General features: G+C 36.8%; 1 protein-coding gene across 1 annotated transcript in view; it reads right to left on the bottom strand.

The window, feature by feature from the left end:
- Nucleotides 1-26,295, bottom strand: part of DNER (delta/notch like EGF repeat containing) — a 125,773-nt gene that overhangs the window by 2,847 nt on the left and 96,631 nt on the right. The window contains exons 9-12 of the mRNA XM_061452979.1: nucleotides 15,358-15,480; nucleotides 11,951-12,064; nucleotides 10,738-10,869; nucleotides 5,088-5,334 (exon numbers count right to left, since the gene is read on the bottom strand). Of these exons, the coding sequence (XP_061308963.1) occupies nucleotides 5,088-5,334; nucleotides 10,738-10,869; nucleotides 11,951-12,064; nucleotides 15,358-15,480 (616 nt within the window). The remainder of the gene's footprint in view (nucleotides 1-5,087; nucleotides 5,335-10,737; nucleotides 10,870-11,950; nucleotides 12,065-15,357; nucleotides 15,481-26,295) is intronic.

Below are 26,295 nucleotides of genomic sequence, written 5' to 3'. Positions count from 1 at the left end.
CACATTGCTTTGATCAAGCAGTTCAGAAGCCAGTCCCTGCTCGTAACAGTCAACAGAGTTAACACAAACCTCAGAGGTCTCGATACAGAATTGTTAAATGGGTAGTCTTAGTTCAAGGGGCGTGTATCTGGTAGGATTGCACAAGGATGCTATTTTATCGTTTAATTGATGACATAAAAGAAAACATAAACCAATTACCAATACAATCTGCAAGACACAACAATTCAAGGGGTAATAAATAGTGAAAAGATTCAGGGCCCTGCTACAGAGCGTACTGGATCAATTAATAAACTGCTTACAACAGAAGCACAAACAAATGAATAAAGATTTCTTCAATGCAACCAAATACAGGTTATTCACCTAATAAAGAGCATACAGTCCTGGGAAGCACCAAATCTGGAAGACTGGAGGGACATGATGGATAATCAGTTTAACATTAGCTTGAATGCCATACTATGTTTGATGAAAAATTATGTGCTTAGATCAGTAAACACAGTGTATCAGTATGTCTAGGGAAGTTTTACAGCCTCTACATTTAGCATTGATGTGTCCATGCATGAGTGATGATTGTTTTCCAGTGTGAACTTACCAGTGGCATAGGGATCATCACAAATGAAGTAAATTACAACGATAATTAGTATGTTTTGCAATGAAACACTGAATAAGAGTGACCTGTGCAACCTGACAAAGAGAGACTGAGGATTCTGTGACTGAGGGTTGCCCCTCCGCTTCCTTAGAAGAACATTTCAAAAGATGGGTAACCGTAGAGAGTCATTAATCTCAACAATTCCATTTGCATAGAAGATTTTAAAGAACATTGGATGGCTGAACCCTAAGGAAATGGTATTCTCCAAGTTCTGTGGGATAGGCTGCGGTTTCAGAGTTTGCCCAGAAGCAGAAGGAAGAAACCATGTGTTGCTACTTTGTGCAAAACCAGCAACTAGTAAAAGGAGCCCACAAATAATGTTTAAACAAGAGAGACCAGAATTTTCTTTTATTATTTTTTTATTTTAAAGCCTCCACAGGAGGAGATTGAGAATATTAATTTCCTCTGCATTATTCAGAGAAAAGGCCATGTGCACAAGTAGTATTTTGAGTTCCTTATTATAGCTGAACTATGATGCTAGAGTTCTCACAAAGTTGAGACTCTGGCAGAGGGTGTATATAAGCAACTGGCACATGCTGTGGAGAGCAGAATACTATGCTTGTGATCATACTTTCACAAAGAGGTAGCAGACTGAAACTCATCACTGAAATCTCTGTCAGGTAATGGTGAGAATAAAGCATGTGCTGAAGCTCATCAGATTCAGGAAGCTGATGAGGAAGCTGCAGTGTAACACAGCCAATTTGAACACAGGAACATGGAGAATGTGCAGTGGAAAGAGCTGTCACCTGTTGTCACCTGAAAGAACTTTTTTCACCTGTTGTGACAAAAATCAGAGTCTGATGAATCAGACTCCAACCCACACACAGACAGATCAAGAGCCAGCACATGAAAGTAAAACTTGAAACTACACTGTAAGTAGTGCCTGAAGTCTACTGCTAACACTATCTGGACACACAAAAAGTTTATAGAAGTATAGTTCCTGTAACCAAGTATTTTGTGAAATCAGTGTGGATGCGTTTCTAAAGTGAACAATCCAGTTTCAACAGCAGATCCTGGTACCAATTTAACGAAGCCTTATGGCTGCAGTAGCCAGTGGTCAACTATTTCACTACAGTGTGCTCTGCTGGCTTTAAAATATATAGGCTTTAACATAAAAGGAGTACTTATTTACTGTCTGCATAATGAATACTAAAGAGACCTGTGATTCACCTGGTTAAAAACCTATTTAGTTCTAAACTGCTAATCCTTAAGAACATTCACTAGAAGTAGACATTTATTGGTGATAATCCTTGAGCATATCCATTTTCTCTCACAGCAAGTACCTTGACTAGTAATGTCAAATTATAAAAAATGATTAAGAAAAAGACCTGCTAAGAAACATGAACAAGTAATTTTAACATAATTCACTGGACATGCAACAGGCTTTCACACTCCCTGGACACCTACTGACTTTAACAGAAAACTACATTTAAAGAAAATAGTCTACTCACTATTACTTAGGCCTCCGTTTTCCAAAATTACTAATAAATTTGGTTATCTAACTGGGAAAAGAAATGATTTTCAGAAAATACGAAGAATCTATTATTTGAAAGCATGCCTCTTAGGTATAGAAATTCTGAAAATTAAGATCTTAGTATTTTTTATATGCAGACGTAAGAGTTTACTCAAAAAATAACTATAAAAGTTGTGCTCTTTTTCCTGTATTAAAATGACCAAAGCAGTGTTTAATATCCTTCTGAAACCAAAATAAACACAATAATCTTAACAGTAAACCTCTGTGAATTATCTGACTTTGCAGCTTTATCTTGGATTTTTATAAGGCATCCATTCTCTGAGAGGCACAGGGAATTATTTGGAATGAAAACATTTCTTTTCATTTACATTAAGGAGAAACACCTTTCCCAAGATATGGAAACCCTTTACTGACTGGATCCAATAATGTAATTTTTAATGAGTAGTATGGATCTGAAAAATCATAATGAATATATCCCATCCTAAGAACGTCTTTGAAATGTTAATGTTGATGAAAATATGCTTTTCTAAATTCTGCCTTCAGTAATAAACAGAGATTAATTCAGAATAATCCAGATGGTAATGATAAAGGCCTCAACTAGCCCAGCTTCCAAGATTTGAAAGAATTCATACAGGAAATCTTTTACCATTTCTATTATCTGCCAGTGAAAGTGTAAAAGCCAGGGAAAGCTCAGATTAAGAAGATCCTGCCTTGCTTATATGCTTTTAGTTGGTACCCTTGGATAGAAAGCTGCCTAATTTGCTTTAAGAAATAATTAAGAAAACTCAGGTGTTCCACACTGATCCTTCAGAAGACCAGTTCCAGTCCTTGAGGAAATGCAAAGTACCACTTCAGTGAGTAGTAATTGAGAAGGACTGACACTATCATCACTGCTGCAGTAGTAGGAGGGAGATGTTTAATTCGAACACTATCATTTTGCACCTTGCTCTCCACCCTTGGAGATATGTAGTAGACATTCAGAATGACAAATAATAAAAAACTATAAAGCTTTTTATGGGCCATAAAGCAACAACCTCCTATCCCAGTACACTACTAAAGGCAAAAGGAGTTCTCGGGGTGTGTATGAGGTGGAGAGGCTGAGCTCCTTCTGGAAGAGATGTAATGGTAAGCGGCAAAGGAGAATTCAAGGGAAGGCTTAAAAGAACACTGATTTTATTGCTATGTTAAATCAACTATACACACCTTTCTTTTTAAAATGTTTACTAATATATTTTGACAATTGTCCTGGGTTCAGCAGTAGCAGTCATGTTTCTTACATGTTTTATTGCAAGTCTAGTCAAAATAGTTTAAAGAGATAAAGCTTAAAGCTGCAACATGATTAACTGAGTCTGTGGGAACTCCTCACCCATTTCATATAACTTTGATGACTTCAACAGTGGTACAAGTTAACCTATTCAAACTAAAACAGAACTGGAGCATTCAAAAAATTAATTACTAGCAATCACAAACCAAAATGCTTGCATTTCTCCATGTCAATGAGCAGGAATGTGTCTTCCTCCATTCTTTCAAAAGCATTTTAATGGTAGCATACATGAACCCTCTTGTTGGAATTTGAAGTGATCTTGACAAATTTAAGATATGGGAAAAAGAAATAACAAAATTGAAAGTTCTATCCTATTAAGAGATATACAGAATACAGAATAAACAATATTGGCTAGGAAGCAAAATGGCACAGAGGATCTTGGGATGAGGAAAAGGTCTAACAGGTCACAAAATTGAGTCATCACTTGCTGGTGTAATACAAATTAAAAAAAAAAAAGAATAAAAGAAAAAAAACAAGCAGGTTTTAATTCCAGTTGTCTAAACAGGAATGCTATGAACAAGATGCAGGAGGTGATAAGTCAAGCCATTTGATACGGGTGAAGATTTAGCTGGAGAACTATTTCCATCTTTAGGAAACACCCTTCAAAAAGAAAAAGAGAGTGTGTCCCAGGGAGACAATAAAGAAGCTGATATGATATCCCTGGCAGTGTTCAAGGCCAGGTTGGACAGTGCCTTGGGTGAGGCTGTCCAGTGTGAGGCACCCCTACCCGTGGCAGGGGGGGTTGGAACTAGATGACCTTAAGGTCCTTTCCAACCATTCTATGATTCTGTGATTCTGTGATCCAGAAGGAGATACTGGAAGAATGCGTTAGTAGTTCGGGAAGAAGGAGGTTCTGCTTTGCTTATTTTTATTATAAAAAAAGGGGGGTCAGATACGACACCTGTTGTACATAATTACTATAAAGGGAAGAGTGACAGATTATTCTTTGTGACAACCTGAAAAACAGTAAGAAAGGAGCAGCTTAATTCACAGAAAATAAAATTTAGGTTGGATTTTAGAAAAGCCCTTTCTAACTTTATTCAACTCTTTTGAAGGTTTTTAAACACAGTTGTTGCCAGGAATCTAGGTATAATTAATGCTATATCAATGCAATAGCTATGCGTGAGCTCTTGAATCCCTTCCAGACCTACTTTGTATTATTCTGACACCAAATGCCTTGGTTTGCAAGTGCTCCATTTCTAGGAAAGAAAGTAAGAAATTTTGAGGCAAACAGGAGCTTAAAAATGAGGATTCAAAGTCTTACTAAATAACCTGGTAAATTAGCCACAAAAATCAATGTGCCTTTGCAATGTAATCAAATTACTTATGTGTACCAGTTAAGGAGTATTTACAACACAAACAGGTCTTACAGGCTAAGAACTCTGTCTTTCTTCACCAGTTACATCAAATAGATTCAGAATAACTCCCTCCGTTTTTAAGGAGTTATGCTGGATTATCCCACTTCAGATGAGAATTGAATAGGGATGAAAAAAATACAATGAGCAATGCCTCAAAAGACAGTGGTCCTGTCTTTTCACGGTGAAGAAGCTCGTTCCCTGCCAATAGCAGTTAGATGCACTGTGCATGGACTGAAATTACATAGTGTAACAGATTTCCTTTAAATTACCATCCCCAGAACAAACCTGGCATGTCGGATAGAAGCAATTGCACTACTGAATTCACTGTCAATGCTTCTACAGTTGTAAAATTCTTCATAGGCTGGTCTGGAAGAGCCTTGATATTCAATGCGGCTGATACGACATATTCCCACAATCAGAATGATCAGCATCAGGACAAACGCCACACAAAGAGCCCCAATTATGATGTAGAGGGAGTGACGAGGCATATTCGTTAGGCTCTCTGCCATATGCCCAGACTTCCACTGCAGATCTGTCGATAAGAAATAAAAGGTTATCATTAATTAGCAATTTATATCCTTCCTGCTGAATAGAATTCTTTTATGATATTCGTATATTTTATTATATTTATGGTATTTCTGTGGAGGCTTTTGAAGCTAGGAGGACATGTAATTTGAACCTTTCCGGGCTCTGTTATGGATATGTCACCATGCAACAAATTTGAATAGCACTATCTCGACCCTTCACCTATCTTTTTTCACAAATTTTTAAGATCTCATAGAAACACTTACCTAGTTTCACCTCCTGTATAATCCAAGTCATAGAAAGTCATGCAGTTAGTCTTGTATTATGTTCTAATATATTATAGGCTCTCTAAAGGCAGGTAGGTTTTACATAAAAGCTTCAAATAATCCACCGATTCTCTGTGCAGCTTGTTCTAGTAGTTGGTGAACCCTTCCACTAAAATGTGGGATTTAATATGTATCAAGCATGCTTGGTTTTTAATTTGAAGCACAGGCTTTTGTTATGCCTGTATCCACCAGAATACAGAGACTTCAAAACCAGCATTTCAAGAGCAAAAAGAGCATCTCATAAAGTGCTACAGTTCTGAGCTTACTGGAGTCCTCTCTCAAGCATAATTCCTTTGAGAGGCCTCAAAGCAGACCTTAAAATAAGGCAAATCTGGAAGAGGATTTTTGCATTTATGTATTCCAGACCTTTATAAATATTCTTGATGCCCAAACTATTGTCTATCAATTCTAAACAGATTGTCTATCAATTGCTTGTGTCCTCAGATCTATTTTTCTCTAGGATAGGTCAGAGTATTTCTATTAACCTGTACTTCCCTCTAGAGTTCACTTTTGGCAGTCTTTTAAGCCTATGGTCTCGTACATTATTTCAAACCAGGAACAAGCTTGAGTCATTCTGACTACAGAAATCTGACAGACTGCAAAAGTTATTTCTAGCAGGTGACTGTTCCTTTTTCAAGTGGACTTCTGCTTTGCAGTGGTGTAGAAACTTCCTTTATTTAATAACAAACATTCCGGGAACAGGCCTATCATGCATGTGCTTTGAGAATGCTAAGATATTCTTAGATGCCACTTCTCGGGGATGCTTGATGATGGCAGAGAACTGATTCAAGCACCTGAGCTGCAATCACAAGTAGTGGCATCTGTGGATATAATCTCCATCTATGGTAGAAATACAAGGGAGCATATATAAGTACAGAAAACAAAAAAACAAAACCCAAGCCTAAAAAAATCCATCTTAGAGGAGGTAGGGAGAAAGATTGCAGCTGTTACATGTGGGATTCAGCTGGGCAGAGTTTGAAGAACTGGTTGCTCTTTGTTTACAATACTAAAGATTGTCTCAGAGCACCTCTGAGCTTGGGCTTGCTTAGACTTATTGCCCACAGATGTGAACTGAGTTTAAAGGGCTGACTGCTTGTTGGTGTTATGTTCTATCACTAAAGATTTGATCATTCAGTGCTTTAATGTTTCTGAAGTGATGTTACTGCAATATGCTCAGTTAGGATGTGGGGGAAAGAATATAGCTGTGCTCTGTTCCATTTCGGGATGGGTTTCTATTTCTGTTCTGCAGCACATTCGTCACATATGGTGATTTCTGTCAAGTTGTCAGACTAGGTCAAACTCAGATCTACTGTGCACAGATATATGGTAAGACAGTTCTTATTTAGATTCTGTGTCTTCTAACTCTGGATGATAAAAGGGTAAGAGAAAGGTCTTCCTTTCTTCCTCACCAGATAAAAATATGAAGACTAACAGCTTATACTCCAAAGGTCAGAAATAATACATGACAGCTCAAAATCACAGTATTCTCAGGTGTCATAGTAATGTTTGTAAAATTAATTGCAATATTAGTTTTCAGTTTCATATACACAGTCTGTACCAGAAATTCTTCATAATGTTAGTTTTCAAGTAACCACATGGTTTGGCCTACCTCGGTAACTACATTAATAATTACAAAATTGGCAAAGTTAATGATATTAGCAAATAACCAGCAGGCATTAGAGAATTCATATGAGACATTTTGTAAGCATTTTTACAGTGAATGCTCCATTAACTTTTTAGGCAAATACATTTCATTTTGAAAGGAATACTATCCTCTTTATAATTAAGACCAATTTAATCCTATATAACTGGAATTGCTAACATTGGTAAGGACCATAAAATGATATAATAAATATCACAGTTCATCCAGGCAGCATAAATCTCGCCTAGTTTCTTGTATATAGAACATTTGAAAATTAAAGAGTACAGTTTTACAAGATGAACCAGAAATCCTGCTATGGTAGTCATTGGTGAAAAAAAAGGGGAACCATTAAAATAGTAAATAGAGAGTTGTTCTACAAAAAAAGGCTAAGTTTTAACAACCTCCTTAATGGTTAGTAATAGAAAATCATGAAAGATAAAACATGATCTATTTAATCAAAAGACTCCTGAACACCAGTTTGTCTCCCTCTTGAGAAACCTGAAGTCTCACTTCATTATGTCGTTTTCTAGCATTCAGAGGGACAGTCCAATACAAAGGAAGTCAGTATGCAGTGTTAAAATTTAATTTCCAATACATCATTAACCATTATGTGCAAATTGCTGAAACAACATGATAAATATGACAAGGAGATACGAAAAGATCAACTGCAGCAGACTCAACCTTTACAACTGAACAGAAGTCCACTGCACCATTGACTCAACTCCAGTGAGATCAGAAGTACTGCACCTATTTATAAAAGAGTTGGGTATTGCCTTTCTAGACATGAATAGAATTGGGTTTACATCAGTTGGTCAACCCGTAGCTTAGGGAAAGTCAGTGAGTGCAAAGATATTCCCATGGACCCATAGTTCTGTAGAAAAAATGTGCAGATCAAAATGCTTTTAAATCCTTTCTGCAAACTGATTTCTTCAAAACTCAATTCCTCTCTGCATAATCCTTTATATACCTGTTAAGATCCAAGCAATTTAGGAAAGTTTCTACAGCTTTGTGTATACACCCTTGCATCGGTTAGCAAGGCTGCATATCCACACTTATATCTGTGAAGTATCATGGTGTCTCATAACAACACATCATTTTACTCTGATGCTGTGTCGAAGTGACATTTGCAGATGTTAAGCTTATTGAAGAAACTATTGTTAGCCTTCAAATTTTAAGCTTAATTGTACTTTAAAATGTATCTTTTTGTGACTACACAAACATTTTCTTTTTCTGTTTTCATTCAAGACCAATCCAAATCAGAATTTTCTAGATTTTTTTTATATCTCTTATGCTATTACATATATGCACTCTATTAGCTATCCTGATTTGTTGAATAAATAAAACTCCAACACAGTAATTTCAACCTCTTCAACTAGGAACAATTGCCATGAAATATACTGTTTATTCTTCAGAGATTGAGCTGGACAGAAAAGGTCTAATGTTTCTGGTTGAGAATCAGCCTTGCAGTGTTATCAATGCCAGTTAACACTCAGATAGTTCTCTGCTTCCTGTCATAGCAGTCACAAGATAAAAGAACAAATCAGTCAGTAAAAGCAACAAACAGTTGTCAGTAAGAGAATAAATCAATCAGTAAAAGCAACAAAAAAGTGCTGTTCCTTCTTCCCATCATTTTAACTTACACAGCTTGCAAATGCATACTACAAGCAGAAAATCCAAGTTCTTGAGCAGCAGGCAAGGTCACTGCAGTTCAGCTATAAGCAGATGCTATGTGTAGAGAAATAACCACTAAGCAGAGACAATCCCCTTGCTCAAGAGAACACAGTTTAAGCAGAGTTTTATCCACTATCTCTCTCATACACTTGCAAAAGTGTACAAGGTCTGAAATAAGTTTATATTGACTAACTACAGATGTTGACAGCTTGAACCTGCTGTCGTATGTAGTGCTTAGGGGCAGACATCCCTCATAGGGGGAAACAGGAATAATTGAATAGCTGGACAGTAGAAAAGGGTCCTTCCACTATCTGCTCTGCTTCCCTCATTTTTCCATATATTTATATGCACCACCCTGTGTGTCTGTGGTGCAAACAACCAAACTCTTAGTAACTAGAGCGTGCCAGCCAAAGGAGAACTCCAGAACAAGCATCACTGAGCCCTGCAGATGGGCTATATGAAATCAGAAAGCACACAACCCTGTCTGTTTCTCTCTGGCATCTATTCATTCCATAATATAGCAGGAATGTGATTGTTACTACATTGAGGTACTCCAGGAAGTATATTTCCAGGATGATTACTGCTTTCTCCAATAACTATACTCACCTCTGTCATCAGCCCGCTACTTATTAACTAAGGCAGACAGAATTGCATTGACTTGGACATCCATGTTTCAGGTATTGCTAACAACAGCATTGGCAGTAAAAGCTCATCTGAACATCTTTTAGCATGAGCAATATGGCATACAGGCAGCACTCAACATCACACTCCCAACATTCCAATGGCTCTGTACTGCGCAGGGAAGCGTGTGTGCCATTCACAGAGACAGCAAAACATCAGAGCTGCCACCATTTTTGGATTAGCTAGCAATGCTCCTCTACAGTCTTTGCTTTCAAAAGAAGGCACTGAAACTGAATTCAAAGCAAACAATTACAGGGAGAGGAGGTCATAAACTTGTTAAGATAACACTTTTGCATCAGCCCAGGTGTGAACAGAGTTGTCTCCTGGATTAAAGTTCCACAGTTGGGCTTCATACTTTCTTACTCTCATGGACCCTCTGCTGCTCCATAAGGGTGAATTAACAGTGAAGCTTTTCTCTGTTCTAAGAAGCAAGATAACACTGAAGCTATTCCTTCAACAGACCCACCAGTGGAACCTCTCTGAATCTTCATAAATGCTTAGGAAACATTTTGTTTTGGAGACCTTTGCCTTTCTAACAGTTTTAGTGGAAATCAGCCTGTGGTTGGAAAAGTTATTCCTGGAAAAGCTGGTAAATGCACGCACACATACATTACAGAACAGTTACACAGGACTTGTTTCCTTAAGTAAGCAAGTTCAAAATTGTTTTGCTGAAACATCACTAGAAGTGCAGGTGCTCAAAAGTCAATACAAGCCTGTTAGGACTGTTCTTAGAGTGCTATGGAAGTACACTTTACCCAAGGTAAGTAGGAAAGTAAGCTCAGAAACATAAATGTAACTAGGGGCAGGCAATTTAGAGGTTAAAGACTAGACTGCCTAGTGTCCAGCTGTGAGATAGCATCTCTGACAATCTAGTCCAATGTATTCCAAAGCAGGGTACCCAGAAAAATAATTTTCTAACTTTCATAGCCACTTTTGAAATGTTATGGCCTAAAATAAAATTCATTTAACAGAATTTTGGTATCCTACAGATGATTCAGAGTATTTGCGCAGGCATTTATTGAGAGTCAAATACAATTTCACTGTTATAATATATCATTTTTAGAAATATTTAGAAAAATACTAAACTTACGTATTTCGCAGTTTGCACCGACCCATCCATGTGGACAATGGCAGGTGTAACCACCAGGCTGATCTATGCAAGTTCCAGCATGGTGACATGGGTTGCTGTCACAATCATTTACATCAATTTCACAATCTTCACCTTATAACAGAAAAAAACAACAAAACCCAAATTTCTGTATAGTGGGTGCCTCACGTAGCAGGTACATTGTCAGTCATTTGATTTCTCTCTAGCTGCAAAACACCTTATAGCTCAACATTATCTTTTTTCTCAGAGCTTCAAGTGTTCTATAACTGTTTTAAGAAACGAGTCTCATATAGCCTCCGAGAAGGAAGCATTATCCTCATTCTTCCAGGTGAGGGCTAAGTGACTGGACTAACCTCAACAAGACTGCATGTCTCATTTCTTTAATATAAGCCCCATTCCAAGAAAATGTGGTATAACAATTTAGCACATATATTCTGAGGTGTTATACAATAATCTATCACACTATACAATAATGTACTGCTGAGAAACAGCCACTGTACAGTGGAAAGCTAATTCTTTTTTAAAAAATGCCCATTAATTAGCATAGATCAAAAAACATTATTTGATCTGCAAAACAGCTATGAATGGGTTTATCTTTTGCTGTCACATTTGATATTACCTTACATGACTAACAGAGCATCAGGTTGTAAATTACCTTGACAGCAGATATTTGGATTACACTAACCATGTCGGTTTAAATACAAGGCCAAAGGATGAAATGGGCTACTTACCATTACTCTGGAAGTGTAAACTGATCCATAACGAGCACATTGGCTTTTTAGCAATTGGATATTGAGGTCATGAGCAAGTAGTTTCTTCAGCTCACGGTAATTAAGGTCAATGTGAAAACATTTCCCAGTTTCAACAGTGTCCAATGAGTATATTGACTTACCTGGAAATCTTCAAAATGCTACGTTTAAAATGGAATCTAGTCTCAAGCAGTAAGGCCATGAGGTATGTCAAATAGTTGTTAGCTTAATGAATTATCTTTATTTTGCTTCAAATTTTTTCAAGTTCAAAGCAGTTGCAAGCAATATCAAGAACTTTTCATTCTCACTAGCCTGATTACAATTCAGCAAAGTCCAAATTCATTTCTTTCCTTGAAGAAACACAGTCTTAACTTGGTATGCATCTTCTCTTGGACACAGTGAACACTGCCAACTAGACATTCTGTGTAATGTAACAAATTACTTGCCTGCATATCCAGGTGCACAGATACATGTAGCATTTAGGCCTTCACTGTCACAAGTGCCACCGTTCTGACAGTTGATGTTAAGACAAGGATCTTTGTACAATTCACAGTGCCTTCCTGAAAAGGTGAAATTAGTAATTGCCATTAACATGACCTACACTGACAGCAAAAAATCAGTACATGTGAAAACTTAATTTCACCTGGATGAGCACAGTGGAGTGCAGCCTCCAAACCTGTCCTATTAGGTGAATGCCATAAGATTAAAGCCATATATTTTACGGTGCTTAAATTTTTTACATACATGCCTCTGTTCTTCTAACACACTGAGGCTTTGGGATAAGAAAGGTAGGATAATTTCTGCTTATAAGAACTGCAGGAGTGTCTATGAAAAAACAATGGCATAATAAAACATAATCTGATCAGCTATCTAATATTCTTAAATAAAGTGTGAACAATAATAGTCTTCAGTAGAATTGTATGTAATAACTTATTTAATAATACACATAAGCATTCTGATGTCTCTCACTGACTTTTGCAGGAAACTTAGTATAAGAAAGCAATAAAGAGAGAAATTAATTTGTTCAAATGTATAGCTAAAACTAAATAATTGGGTGGCTCAACTTCATGCCACTACCTTTGCTCTTTCATTCTCAGGTGTAGTCTATGTGAATTCAGTGGCTTTGCCTTGCAGAAGACAGTGCAAGCTATATGTGGCATACAGAACATAAAGCACAGGAAACTCCCACCTGGAAAAGGGGACAGAGGCTCTACTGCCATTGCTACCTGCATCATTTTCTCTGGAGCTACTTTTCAGATAAAACCAGAAAAACAAATGCATGACTGACCTGACCAATGCATGAATGGCATTTCATACACAAAACTAAATATACATATGTGACTAATGAATGTTCGGTGAGACTTTGTTCATAATGTATCTAGTACAGTGAAATTAGTTTGCATTTAACATGCCTGCTTAAATTAATCCATTAATCTAAGTTTTAAGTCTAAATCTAAGTCTTACTACAATTCTTTGCTTGGGAATGAATCCAAAATGACCACTTAGCTGATATCTTAAATTGTCTCCCAAGTTTTCCCATTATACTTTTTACAAGAATATCAACAAACAGAAGAGCAGGACAGAATTTTAAATGCTTCCATGTGATAACACTTAAAAATTACAAACACATTTTTCACCTTTTAAGGTGGCTTACATTTCTAAATCCTTACTGGCCTGCAAACTGTAAAGATGCAGTTAACAGAAGCATAAACTCATATTGTTTATTAAGTGTAAAAACTGCAGTGCAGCTTTGGCATCAGGAAAATGTTTCTAATCATGAGGTAGTCAAGGAATTATGTTGCTCGTGGAGGTTACAGAAGCCATAATGACAGAGGACGAGAATAGGTTAGACAAATACATGTGAAAAGTAGACATGCATCTGATCCTGCCATATTCCTGACCAACCTCTTTCATGAATACAACTGTGTTCCACTGGAATTGGGTATTTTGTGAATTTGTATTTGGAGAGTATGAGACACAGAACTACAGAGAGGTAAAATTAATGAGAAAACAGTCTTTAGAGAAAAGAATATGAGAAAGAAAATCAACACCAAAAAAAGGAAGAAATTGGACACTTCAGACATATGTGTACAAAAAATTTGAGTGAATGATTAAAAGGAATTAACTTAATTCTCTAGTGTTCAACACTGCAGTTATGTACAGCAATGCAAGCTTACTTGAGTTGTATTTTTTAAATCCTATTTAAAAAATTCTGTAAGTTAATTGTAATAATTAAAAATATATAAAAGCAATTTATTTGAAATGCATGTAGATTTAAATATATATATACACACACGTACTCACTCACTACAGACCTACTGAAATCATCTGATCAGTCTGTCAGCAGCAAAAAGCCAGAGCACTCTACTTTGAGCATCCTGCCGCTAAGCAGCAGAAGCCAGCAGAGCCAAAAGCACGCAGGTACATGCTGGCATACACTTCAGTCCAGAGAACTGATAACAGCTCTTGTCTATTTGCCAGCCAGGGGTGTGGAGGCAGAAAGGGGTACTGCAGATTGGGGGGGCTGGGCTGGTGGTAGCAAAATTGAGGCCTCTAATGGCCCACATGTTATCTTCAGCCGAATACCTCAGGTCTATTAATGTCACTGAATACCTTAAGTGATAGAATGAAGAAAGTTCAATAATCAGCAAAAACTGTTTATGGGACCAGGTCCCCTGCTTTCATTTAAAGCAAAATGTGCTGCACACAGAGTGCTTTCAGCTGCTTGTACAGGTTAGATGAGAACAGAACATGAAGTCATACCACTATGGTTAAGTGATCTTTAAACTGCCATGAAAAGCTGAGGGTCATTTCCTCACTAAGCCTCTAAAATTATTAATTCTGTATCTATTGTCAAACATCAGTGAATTCACCAACATGAAATACATATTTAGCCTCAAGCAGCTGTTAAGTGAGCATTACTTATCAACATAGGTAAGGACTGGTACACTTAATGAGAAAATGGGGTAATGTTCCTTAAAAGTCATTGTATCTAAAAATATATATATTAATACTAGTACCATATAAAATTACATTCAGTGTGCTCTCTCAGCATGATTCAAAACACAATACACAAAAAGTATTGGTTTAGCCCTCCACAGAAGGACATATCACAGACAGCGGATATGTGCTACTCTGTGTAAAGCTGAAATCCACTGCGAGATAAAAGATTTTGTGTATCAAAACACATACTTTTCTCCTCTATTTTATAAATTACTTGAGAAATGCCAGAGACCAATTCCACTTGGATGCATCTAGGAATAGCTGTAGGTAACATGGGAAAGCAGTCACAAACCTACTACTGTCTCTTGGCTTTATGGTCTTCTAAATGAACAATCAACATAAAGCTTACATTTTTACTCCTTTGTGCTAATCTGTTTCAGATACTAACATTTTATTACTGAGCTTTTTAATTCATTTCACCAGAGAAAATAAATAAGAATGGAATTTTGAAAGGCTTCCATGTAATGGCTCCTAACAATAACTGATGAAAAAAATGTATTTGCAATAACTGATGAAAAATCATATTTACCTGTTATGTTTCCTTTTAAAAACTCCTCACTTTCTAACATATCTTAAAAACAGCAGAAAAAACAGTACATAAGAAGAACAGAGAGAAGACATTTGTCCCCAGACAAGGAGATGGATTCCTCACAGACCTGCTAAATATGAACTACTCATTTGAATAAAGATTACAGGATCAGGAGCTACATTGAGGTTTCTTTCTGTTAATTTTAGAAGTGGGATTTATTTCTGCTCAGTGAAGGATATTATATACCTCTGCCTGTAACAGAACCTACTATGAAAAAATACATAGAACCATTCGAAAAACAAGACACAAACCCCATCCTACCTTCATATTCAGCAAGGCACACACACTCATAGCTGTTGACGAGGTCTCTGCAGGTGGCTCCGTTCTGGCAGGGTGCAGAAAGACATTCGTTATATTCCTCTTCGCAGTAAAGGCCATGGTAACCTAAATCACATGAAGAGGAAATAAAACAAGCTATGAAACACTTCCTAGTAAAAATTAACAATTAGGCAGCTACAGACTGTGGGCAGATGCTTGCTGATTGAAATACACTGCACAGACAAGTGCATGTTAAAATACTGATTTTTTTGGACATCTCCCCAAGTGAAAATTACCAAAAAGAAAAAAAACCTGGAAGCAAAATGTTTTGAGATAAGCCCCAGTTGTTGTCTCTGCACTAAATCACAGTGAGGCCATGAGCATGGAGACTGGTGACCAAGGCCACCAGAAACAATGAGAATACCCACTCTCTAATTGTAAAAAGCAATAGACTAATATAGACATATCACCTGGCTTTCCTGGATCCTTGCATCAAAGCTGCTTTTCATCAAAGTGTAGATAATTGTATAACAGTAGTTAGAATGATAATATATTTGAAATTTAATGATGTAAAATGTCAAAACACTGTAGAAGCACTAAGATACTTAATTTTTTGCAGTATTCCTGAGCCATAGGCAGGTATTATGGCCTGGTTATGCAGACATAGAAAGTAGGAACACAGGAAAGCTACAAGACCTGTTAATGGCCACTGAGTCATTTGTATCATTAGGTTAAGAATGACACTTGACATAGCACTTTTCTCATTATTTAGTCTGCCATACAATCATTAGTCTTAACAGTAGTTAAATGCTTCTAGACATAGTATATCAGGTCGAAGTAGTACCTACTCATATGAATAACAGCATTAATTAGTATAGCACAACAGAGGATATAAATGGCTGTAATACTAAAACATGTTTGCCTGATAATATTGGTTATTTGGTATTAAATATGAAGAATCATAAGCCTTGTCATTTTGAAGACTATTATATTTGATACCAAGAAGCTTAAATTCTTCTTCAACAGTCCCAAGTATATACTTCTGTTAATCAAAAGCTCTGCCTTTTTTATTGTTACTTTTTTCTTCTCTTTTTTTCTTTTTTTTTTTTTTATTTATCTTTCTTAAGGTATCTTTCCATCTTATCTTTCCATCTCCAGAAGCAATGTCTAAATTTATAAGCAATTAATACATCAACAATAAAAAAAAAGAAAATAGGTTGGTCTTACTGCTTAGTAAGTACAAATAATGCATTTAAATGCAACATGAACACTGCTTTCTTCCTGACATACAATCACAGAAGAATTGTAAAACTGCTAGTGTGTTTGACCAGTGAAAAGAGTACCAGGCAATTTGCTTGAGTCTTTCTAAGTAGTTGTTTCTCCCTCTTTTGGGATACAGTGTGCTTCATAATTAGCCCAATTAAATTCTGAACCTTCCGCTAAAGGGGTAGATTAAACAAAATATGTTCTTATCTTTTTGAAAGTAGAAATAGTACAAATATTTCTACCAAACCATGCGTCTTTCAGAATGTTTACCCCCTTCCTGGAAATTACAGCAAACAACTGAGTGACCAGACTTCTGCATTTTCTGCATCTCTTCAGCTGTTAGCTACTTGCTGTTATTAACTGCAAATCCTAGAATCAGATTGGGGCATCACACAGGCTACCTCCCTCTCAAGCAAGTCAAAGACCACACAGTTAACATCACCTGAATTGAGTAGATAATTAGAATCATAGAATCATAGAATAGTTAGGGTTGGAAAGGACCTTAAGATCATCTTGTTCCAACCCCCCTGCCATGGACAGGGACACTTCACACTAAACCATCTCACCCAAGGCCGCGTCCAACCTGGCTTTGAACACTGCCAGGGATGGAGCGTTCACAACCTCCCTGGGTAACCCATTCCAGTGCCTCACCACCCTAACAGGAAAGAATTTCTTTCTTATATCCAATCTAAACCTCCCCTAAGTTTGAGCCCGTTACAACTCGTCCTGTCACTACAGTCCCTAATTAAAACAAATTAGTAGTTTAGATGTTTTAGGAAATGGTTTGGCTTCATAAAACCACAGCATCATCTCTTCTTTACCAATCCATGGAAAGGTGAAGATGGAAATTCTAGCGCATATCACTTTCCATAGGATAATACCAGAGACACTTAATACATAGTGGTTACTGTACACTCTTTCCTGTTGGGCTGTTATTTTATATTTGCCTTCTACTGAAAAAAAAAAAACAACAATCAAACCCACAGACTGGGAATTTTTTTATTTGTTTCAAACATCTTGTCTCTATTTGTCAAATTTGCTCAATGTGCTTGAAATTTCATTCTGATGAACAGTTTCAAATATGCTTTCATATTAAAAACACAGGATTACGAAGAATAGACCAAGAAGATATGTATGCTAACATGTACGCTAACAGTAGCTAAGGACATTTATCCTGCCCATACCATGATTAATTTTCTTTAAATCTGTTAAACATTTAACCTTCTTGACTTATCATAGCCAATATTCCCCTTTACCTCCTGCTATTGTGATATAATACACTTAATATGTGCTTTTAATCTGTAATATAGTACTATACACTGGAACAGTTTCTATATACTTTTAAAAATCTTAATTTATTCATTGCATATAGCTATAAAAGCAGTAGGTAAATGAGCATACAATGAATGAAGATGCAATGGGCATGAATGAAGATGCCAAGGAAAAGGCCTGTAAGACAGATGTAGATTCTGCAGTGTGATTTTACTACTTCAGAAAATCGCCAGTTAGTAGCAAAACATATAGAAATTAAATTAGGACATCTTACATGAACAAAGAACCGAAGTGAGGGGCAGATTCTCAGTAATAATCTATATTCACTTTCCTGGTCTAAATTTTCCCCCAAATTTTCCCCGAACCATTGGAAATCCAACAAATGCCACCTCCACTCACCATTTTCTTCCCCCTTCCCCTCCATTATGTATAATTTACCCTAAAACTGTATGAAAACGCATGTTAGTATTGCACAAGATGTATATGCAATTTTACCCATTTGATTCCCCACAAAATTGTCTTTTCATATGAAATAGTTGAATGCAGCTTATTAAGAAACACCTCTGAACCACTTTCTCTAAGGCTGTTGGCCAGCCAATGCAGAATTAATTATGCTAGATGTTATGGGTATTCTTATTAGCGTATGATGAAGTTTATCTAGCTTATGATGAAGGGAATTATCCTTATGTAGTGACAGCTGTAGCCAACATACAAAATCAGAAAGCTTAAAAGAAAAACATATGGGAATTCCCTGTGGTGAACAGAGATGTAATTAGATGTTTTCAGAAGAAAAGTTTTCCACTTCTCACCTTTCAAAGGGAAGAGGAGGAACCGTGTGACTGAACAGTTGTCTGGTTTCCAAAATCAATATCAACTACCGTATCACCTCCTAATCCTAAAATTAGGACAGACACTGCACACAGTGAGGGAAAGATACTTTTTCTCTCCACGAGAGGGCAGATCTCGCCCACGCACGATTTCACCCTCGCAGTCCTCACCCTGGCACCAGCAACTTCCTTCTGCTCTAACTGCTGTGATGGAGAAAGTTCTGCTGCGGGACCAGGCACCAGAGGGAAAGGCGTGTTTCTTCTCATGGAGCTGAGAGGCACCATATCATTCATAACAAGCATTTCTTTTTGTATTTCTGCTTTTAAATTGTATTGATATATAAACCATGTATTATACTGGATTCATACATTTATATTTTAAAAGACTACATAAATAATGTCTTTATTTTTGTTAAAGGATTTAGATGGTAACAGGAGAATTCTTCATAGATAACTTTAAAATAACACATTCTAGTATAGCACCTTCCTCTCTTTCTACTACTAACATTATGATTCTGCTGCTTTTACGTCCACAAGCAATGCCAAACAGAGCTGTTTGCATTTTTTTTTTTTTTTGCAGTGCTTAACACTTCTGTGGACATATTTATAAAAAAAGAAATAATACCTGCATTAACAACACTTCTGTCTTGTGTTCCAGCTGCTGTGTCCTAAGCAGTGAAAAAAAAAAAAAGCCACTCTGGGCATTGCAGCTTCAAAAAGCTTCAACTGATATTAATAGACATTTTGTTTTCCAGGTCACTAGAAATTGGATATGCCTTCAAAAACAGCACCTTCATGAACTCAGGCAGAACTTGCTAGTGATGCTCCTATTCTGATGTTCTCTCTTCAGAGGCTGGGGAATGGACAAAAAATCCTTAAAATAAACGATGTCCCTATGTTACCTCTTCTCCCTGTACATGACTGTTCCTCTTCTGCTGGTCTTTACAAAGCAGAAGCAGATCTGTTGCCACAGTCCTCTGGATTCCTAAATCCTTATTTCTGTTTCTTAAGCAACAGGGAGGCTGCCCTGGAGAGACCAGAACATTTGCCTGATGCTGCCTGGCATGGTCCTCAGATAGCTACATGCCGAGGCATGTCTTTGTACTTGGCCATGTTAAAAGCTGAAACAGGAGAAAATGTGAAAGGGATTATAATCTGTGTCATACAGGTTGATGAGGAGAAGCTACGGGTTTTCTCAAAGCCTTCAAGAGCAGTTGACAGAGCAAAAGGTGTAGCAGTCCAACCTCCTGAGAGTATCTGCACTATCAGATTAACAAAAGAGAAAAGGAGAAGCTTACTCTCCCCTTTATAAATCAATATAGAACAAAGTTGAAAGCTTTCAAGGTTTTCTTAGATCACTGCTCCTCAGCAGTGATACCCTAACTTATCCACACTTAACACCACCAAATCAAGGCAGCAAGAAAAAAAAAACCTCTTTATGGGGATGAAATTCAACACAAGAGAACTCTGTTTTGAACAGCATCAGTTCATAAAAATGGCCACTCACTAACAGAGAATTGCATGTTATAAAGTCAAGAAATAAATGTGTTCACTTAAACTCTCCTTATACAGCAATTACATAAAAGAAAGAGAGAAGAGTTGCTCCAGATGGCAGGAAGGTAGGAAGGAACATTTACCAGCCATGGCCAGATTGCATGAAGGGTTGTTTCAATGTAGAAGTGGAAACAAGATAAGGAAATAGAAAAACAAAGGGCTCCCAGACAGTCTTGAACTGGGATTAACCTAAAGTCACTTCTGCCAGAGCTTGCATTCCTGCCCCAGTTCCAAACTGTGGGAAGGGAAAACACAGCGAAAAAAAAATGGCTACTGCTGCAGAGAAAAGTTGCACCTGCCTCTGCAAAGGCACCAAGATAGATCTATGCTCTTATAACCATCTATAAAGCTGCATGAGCCAAAAAATCTCCATAGCACTATTTCTCAAGTTGGCACCATTCTTAATACCTTGTGGAATTTTTTCCGACACTCCTCTTTTTTCTTTTTTCTACCCCCCCCCCCCCCCCCCCCCGAATGTCCTCTATGCGTTATCATATACATTTTGAAAGTTGAGGGCAGGTGTTAAATGTCTGTACATGTGTACTGCAGTTTCAAACTGCATACCCCTGTGTCTTTAAGAAAGCCAAGTGCAAAACTTTTCTGTCACATTTAGTTATTCAATTTCAGGACAAATTTCTTTACTTTTGGCCAGATAAAATTAAAAAGAATATATTAAATATGTGCATTGGAAATTGATAACAGCTGCTCTATTAAAATGGTGGAGTATAAAGAGAAAAAAGGCTTAAGAAGAAAGGTTTAGGAGAAGGAAGAAATCGCATTGGGATTCAGGGACTAAAGAAACAGACACAATGGAGTCCCATAAGCTACGTTTGAGATGGGAAATACAGCAAATGAGCACAAGAATTTTTATCAGGATTAGTTCTTTAACATGAGCTAAGCACAAAAACACATGATACAAACTATGCGTCGCTTTGCTGCCTGTAAAGGGCCAGGTGATAATTGGGGCGTGGAAGAATATAATTGAAGACATAATGTTTCATGTCCAGTTTAAAAATCACACACATAATACAAAAGTAGGTATTTAAGTATAAGGTAGTAAGTGTATTCAGCTTGGAAATAACTTACACATTTCCCCACCATGCTGGAAATAGGAACATTCATAAGTATTAGACTGCTTTCCAAGTTAATTTATACAAATTAGCTTTTCTATACAAGCTGATGCAGGTTATCTATAACAATGCCCACAGTGAAAGCCGACACATGAAAAAAATCAGTAGTAAACGTCTGGTTGTGCATGTTCTGCAAATTGTGCAGATATGCAAGTTTAACTGTTATCATTTATCATTCTTCGAATCTTAACACTGGCCAAAAAAACATGGTGTCCTGGATTCAGCAGAGGCAGTCATTTTTTCTCCTTCTTGGTAGCTGGTGCAGTGCTGTGTTTTGACTTTTGACCTGGGAACAGAGCTGATAACAATGATGTTTTGGTTTGGCCAAGGACTTTGTGAGCCTCATGCTCTGCCAGGGAGGAGGGGAAGCTGGGAGGAAGCAGAGACAGGACACCTGACCCAAACTGACCAAAGAGGTATTCCATACCACAGCACGTCATGCCCAGGAGGTAACTGGGAGTTACTCGGAAGGACTAGTGTACTGTGGGGTTGGAGGAGGTACTGGTGCGTGCTTGGTCTGGTGGGGTGGGGCAAGTTATCAGTCAGCTGGTGCTGAGGTGTTGTATTCTCTTCCCTTGTTATTTCCTTTGTCATTATTATTATTGGTGGTAGCAGTAGTGATTTGTGTTATACCTTAGTTACTAAACTGTTCTTATCTCAACCCGTGGGAGTTGCACTCTTTTTGATTCTCTTCTCTGTCCTTCCAGGAGTAGGGGGAGGGAAAGAAGGTGGGGAGTGAGTGAATGAGTTGCCTGACTGGGTTTAAACCATGGCACATGGAAACCAAACTGCCTACAGAGCAAGGAGATTTTCATAGCCCTTAGGCTAATTGGAACTGTTTAAAATTCCTCTTTTAATTTTTGAGGCAGAAGTAACACAGATGAAAATCTAGCTGACACTATGCCTGATGGTAGAAACAGTGCATAAAGGAAGGATGGCATTCAGGTCACACATATGAACAAAACACTGCAGCACTTTGCTTCTCTAATAAGAAATTATATCCTCTGTGAAATACCTAAAAAGAAACCAACAAAAAAAAAGCCCAAAAAAGCCCAACAACCAAACCATTATGGCATCCTAGAGGTGAACACAAAAATAAGTGGCAGGTTCTAAAGTTTTTAAAACAGTATGTTTCAGGTATACCATATAACCAAGTTAGGAGAAGGTTCTAAAACATCATTTTATAAACTTACTGTTAATATATCTCAAAACCAAGTAGGAATTCAGTGACATGTCTGAAAGTGAAAGACTCCTGTACAAAGAAGTCAGTAGTCTAGGAGCTGGCCCACCAATGCTGAGAGCCTGCAAGCCAGAAAGCCGCAGGGTCAAGAGGCAGACATAATTTCTTTCCTCCTTATGTATAGTAATATCTTTCTGTAGTTCAGTATGTTTCTTATTAACCTATTAATCTTTGATAATGCTACTAAACTGCACAAAAATTTTATTCATCTACTTTACAAGTAATACAACAGAGACCGTCAAAGTCTCTACAGGCAAAACTGCAACTAGAATCTATCTTTTTAATATACCCATACGTAACTCACCTACTTTATCAAATTGCTTTTTGATAGCAATACTAGGAATTCCCAAGTTTAATTTCACTTATCCACATTACATGCAATAATACAACACTGGCAAAGTGTGCGTTATGATGCATCCTAAATGCTGATCTACACAGAAGTTGACTCCCATTTATCTACTATCCCTTTAACTCAGGGAAAATCTCTGAAGATAATTGGTCCAAATCCTGCTGGTATGACTTAAAAAAACTGAAAACAAACATAATGGTATGTTCATAACAATTCAAAAGCGTAAAAGAAGGAAACAAACTATTCTGATTGGACCTATCTTGCTAACAGGTTCAGTTCTTTAACAATATTCTGAAATGTTATCCAAGTTTTAAAATTATTGCAGGTTAATGACAAGCTCACACAACCTGGCTTTTTGTTTCATTTCTATATGAAAGAAGTAATCATATACGTAGAGGGAATTCTTTCTGAAACAAATTGTCGTTCTTAAAAGTGAAGTTTACAGCAGTCTACAAAAGGTTTGGAAAGAAATAATATATATATACATATATATTTCCCATTAAACTTCACACATGGAGCAACACAAAAAAGTTCAACTACAGGTGTGCCATATATGGTCTTGGATGCAACTTCTACGGCTTCTCATCTGGCTAGCTTTTAAATACACAAATATTATTTTAATAAAAGCAAGTTTCCATAACATGAGAGGTCTGTGACTACTTTTAAGTCCTGAGAGACACAGAATTAGTTTGAACAAATCTATCAACAACTTATAATCAGGCTTAGGTGACAAATTTCAGAAAAGAAACCCCAACTTTTATTTGTCCAAGAATATTTAACTAGCTTGCTTTTTTTGATTGTTTGTTTGTTTGTTTGAACCAGAGGCAAAGAACAGAGTGAAGATAAAAGCCTCCTGGTTTTACTTGGAAAAAGAAATGCCTAATTTTTTCTACCATGGATGACTTGAGAAAGGTCACTGGTGCTGGACAGCTCCAAATACTCCAGTTAGAAAATCAAATCCCTTTTTATAACAGAAAGTTGGAAGAAAAATTTCTTGCACTAATTGGGAAATCCAGGTTTCTGATGACTTGAATTATCTTCCCGTCCTAAGGTAGAATATCTCTTCTTGTGTTTTGATTTCTACAATTCAACTCATTTAAATTGTGACAAATCTCCACACTCTGTAGAGGTTTTTCTTGGCCATGCCTTAAATGCTTGTACCTTTCAACATCTAGAAAAACAGCAGTTTTCTGATATGAATACAAACCAGTTAACAAAATACTTGCTATCCAATCAAGGAATGGGTTGATATTATCAAGTCACTTTCATAGCCCTACCCACTGACCTCTTTTTTTCTCCATCTTTATGTTTTTTATACTTCAAACTTTTTTTTCCTGTTTACTCCCTCTGCTATTTAGTCCTTCTAGCAGCTGCATGAGAAGAATAATACCCAAAATGAAGGGGAAAACTTTAAACTATTAAATTCTCAGTTCTAAAAATGAATTTAGGAAAACAGCACCTGGCAATTTCAACTACCTACAATCAGAAAGATGTTTGGTCAGACATAGAACTTATTACCAATTGATGAATTCTAGTTTGTGCTCTCAATAAGACAGGGTTTGCTAGCTCTATTTAATATGATTATGTCTGTTGCTCTTCATCTCAGTACCAATTGTTTTCTCTAAGGATTTCTCTGTTATGCAAATGAGAAGCAAAACATTTAAACACTTCAAAAAGAAAGACTGAAAAATTGTAATAAAAGAATTATCATCTTCACCTCCTGAAATATATAAAACTAAATACATGTTAGGAAATACTCTTCTGCATTACATAATGACATTCTTCTGTTCAAATGAAAACTGTCCACACCATTCACAGAAACATCTGGACTGAAAACATTTGAGGTCACTTAACTATCAGGACCTATCTTGCCACAAAAATCTACCTACCCACTGGTTTCCAAATTCTATTCAATTCTAATATTTTTTTGATAATTATTTGGTCAACTTGCACAGACCATCAGTTTTCAGGCTTAAAGTTTCCTGGAATATCTTACATTGTAGAACAGTGTTTAACATTACAATAGCAGAAGAATTGAGGATGCTTCCTAAAACATTCTATAAAATGGAGGCCTTTTTTTGTGGTTATTGTCAAATAAGTGAATACATCTCAATGGTTAAAGCTCTTACATGAGATTCTTATAATCCTGTAGGTCTAAATTCACTTCTGCTAGACAACAAACAAATTATGAGATAACACTACTATGTATTGTTTCCATTTCACCTTCATAATTTTCTCCTTTATAAAAAAGTAATTTAATTATTAATCTGTCAAATCCAAACTATAAATTTCCATTGGCTTCTGTTCACTTGTGAGTAACTCTCCAAAACCAACTTCTAATGGTCCTTTTCATGTCTCTAAATAGCAGTGATTAATTTTGACACCTTCTAAAGATGCTGCATACTATTTCATTACAAAGTCCACAAATCCGTAAATACCCACAAATATGAGATTTGTAGGGTACCTGCACATCCTGCTAACTGAGAAGGAAGGGAAAAGAGCTGAAGAATTGTGGCAGCAGAGAAAAGGTATTCCTCTGAAAGGAAGTTTGTAGAACACACATGTCAGAGCATTATGTATATGTAGAGCTACTAACTATCCAATCCCACTCTTTAGTTACCCTGGTAAACTGGGAATTTATTTTCCTCTGAATCTCTGCAGTTTTCAAGTTTACAGCTTAAAAAAAAAGAAAAGTGCCAAAATGATTACAATTATTCATACGAAAACAAATATCATTGGTTTTCACTCTGTGAGTGCTTAAGCAGTAGTGGATATGCAGTATACGGTATCATTCATTCTAACTGCTACTTAACCTATTAATTATCATTTCCAAAATGCATAAAGGAAGCTGTAAGTATCCCAATATTCTGTTAATTTGGTACAATTAAGAAAAAATCCCAAGAGCTAAGCAAAATGCGACCCAGACGCTATGCACTGTCAGGGTTTATTGTCAAACAGTTACTAGCTGAATCTGGCTATACCCATCTATATACTGAATCTGTCCTAGCTATACTCATCTAAGATTTATCACTGAAACTTCTGAAGAGAGATAATTTGTGTAAACACAGATGGCAGAACTGAACCCATTGCAGTAGCCAAATTTTTTTCCTTCTCTGCCTTTGTTAAACTACCTCATTTCCACTCCTTCCACAATGATCAGTGTCATATTTTCCCTGTGACATGGAAACCATATTTGTAATTACCAATGGCACTGATACCTTGCTTTAAAAAGATTTATCCTGTAGATTGTGGTTTTATAATACAGCTGTATATATCAACTAAGCCATATGGATCTCAGTGGGT

The sequence above is a fragment of the Pezoporus flaviventris genome, unplaced genomic scaffold (genome assembly GCF_033815535.1).
Source record: "Pezoporus flaviventris isolate CSIRO_AGI_PZ_B2104156 unplaced genomic scaffold, CSIRO_AGI_Pfla_v1 ptg000013l, whole genome shotgun sequence".
Taxonomy (NCBI): domain Eukaryota; kingdom Metazoa; phylum Chordata; class Aves; order Psittaciformes; family Psittacidae; genus Pezoporus; species Pezoporus flaviventris.
Note: the sequence above shows the minus strand (reverse complement) of the source record. Positions and strands in the feature narration are given on the sequence as shown.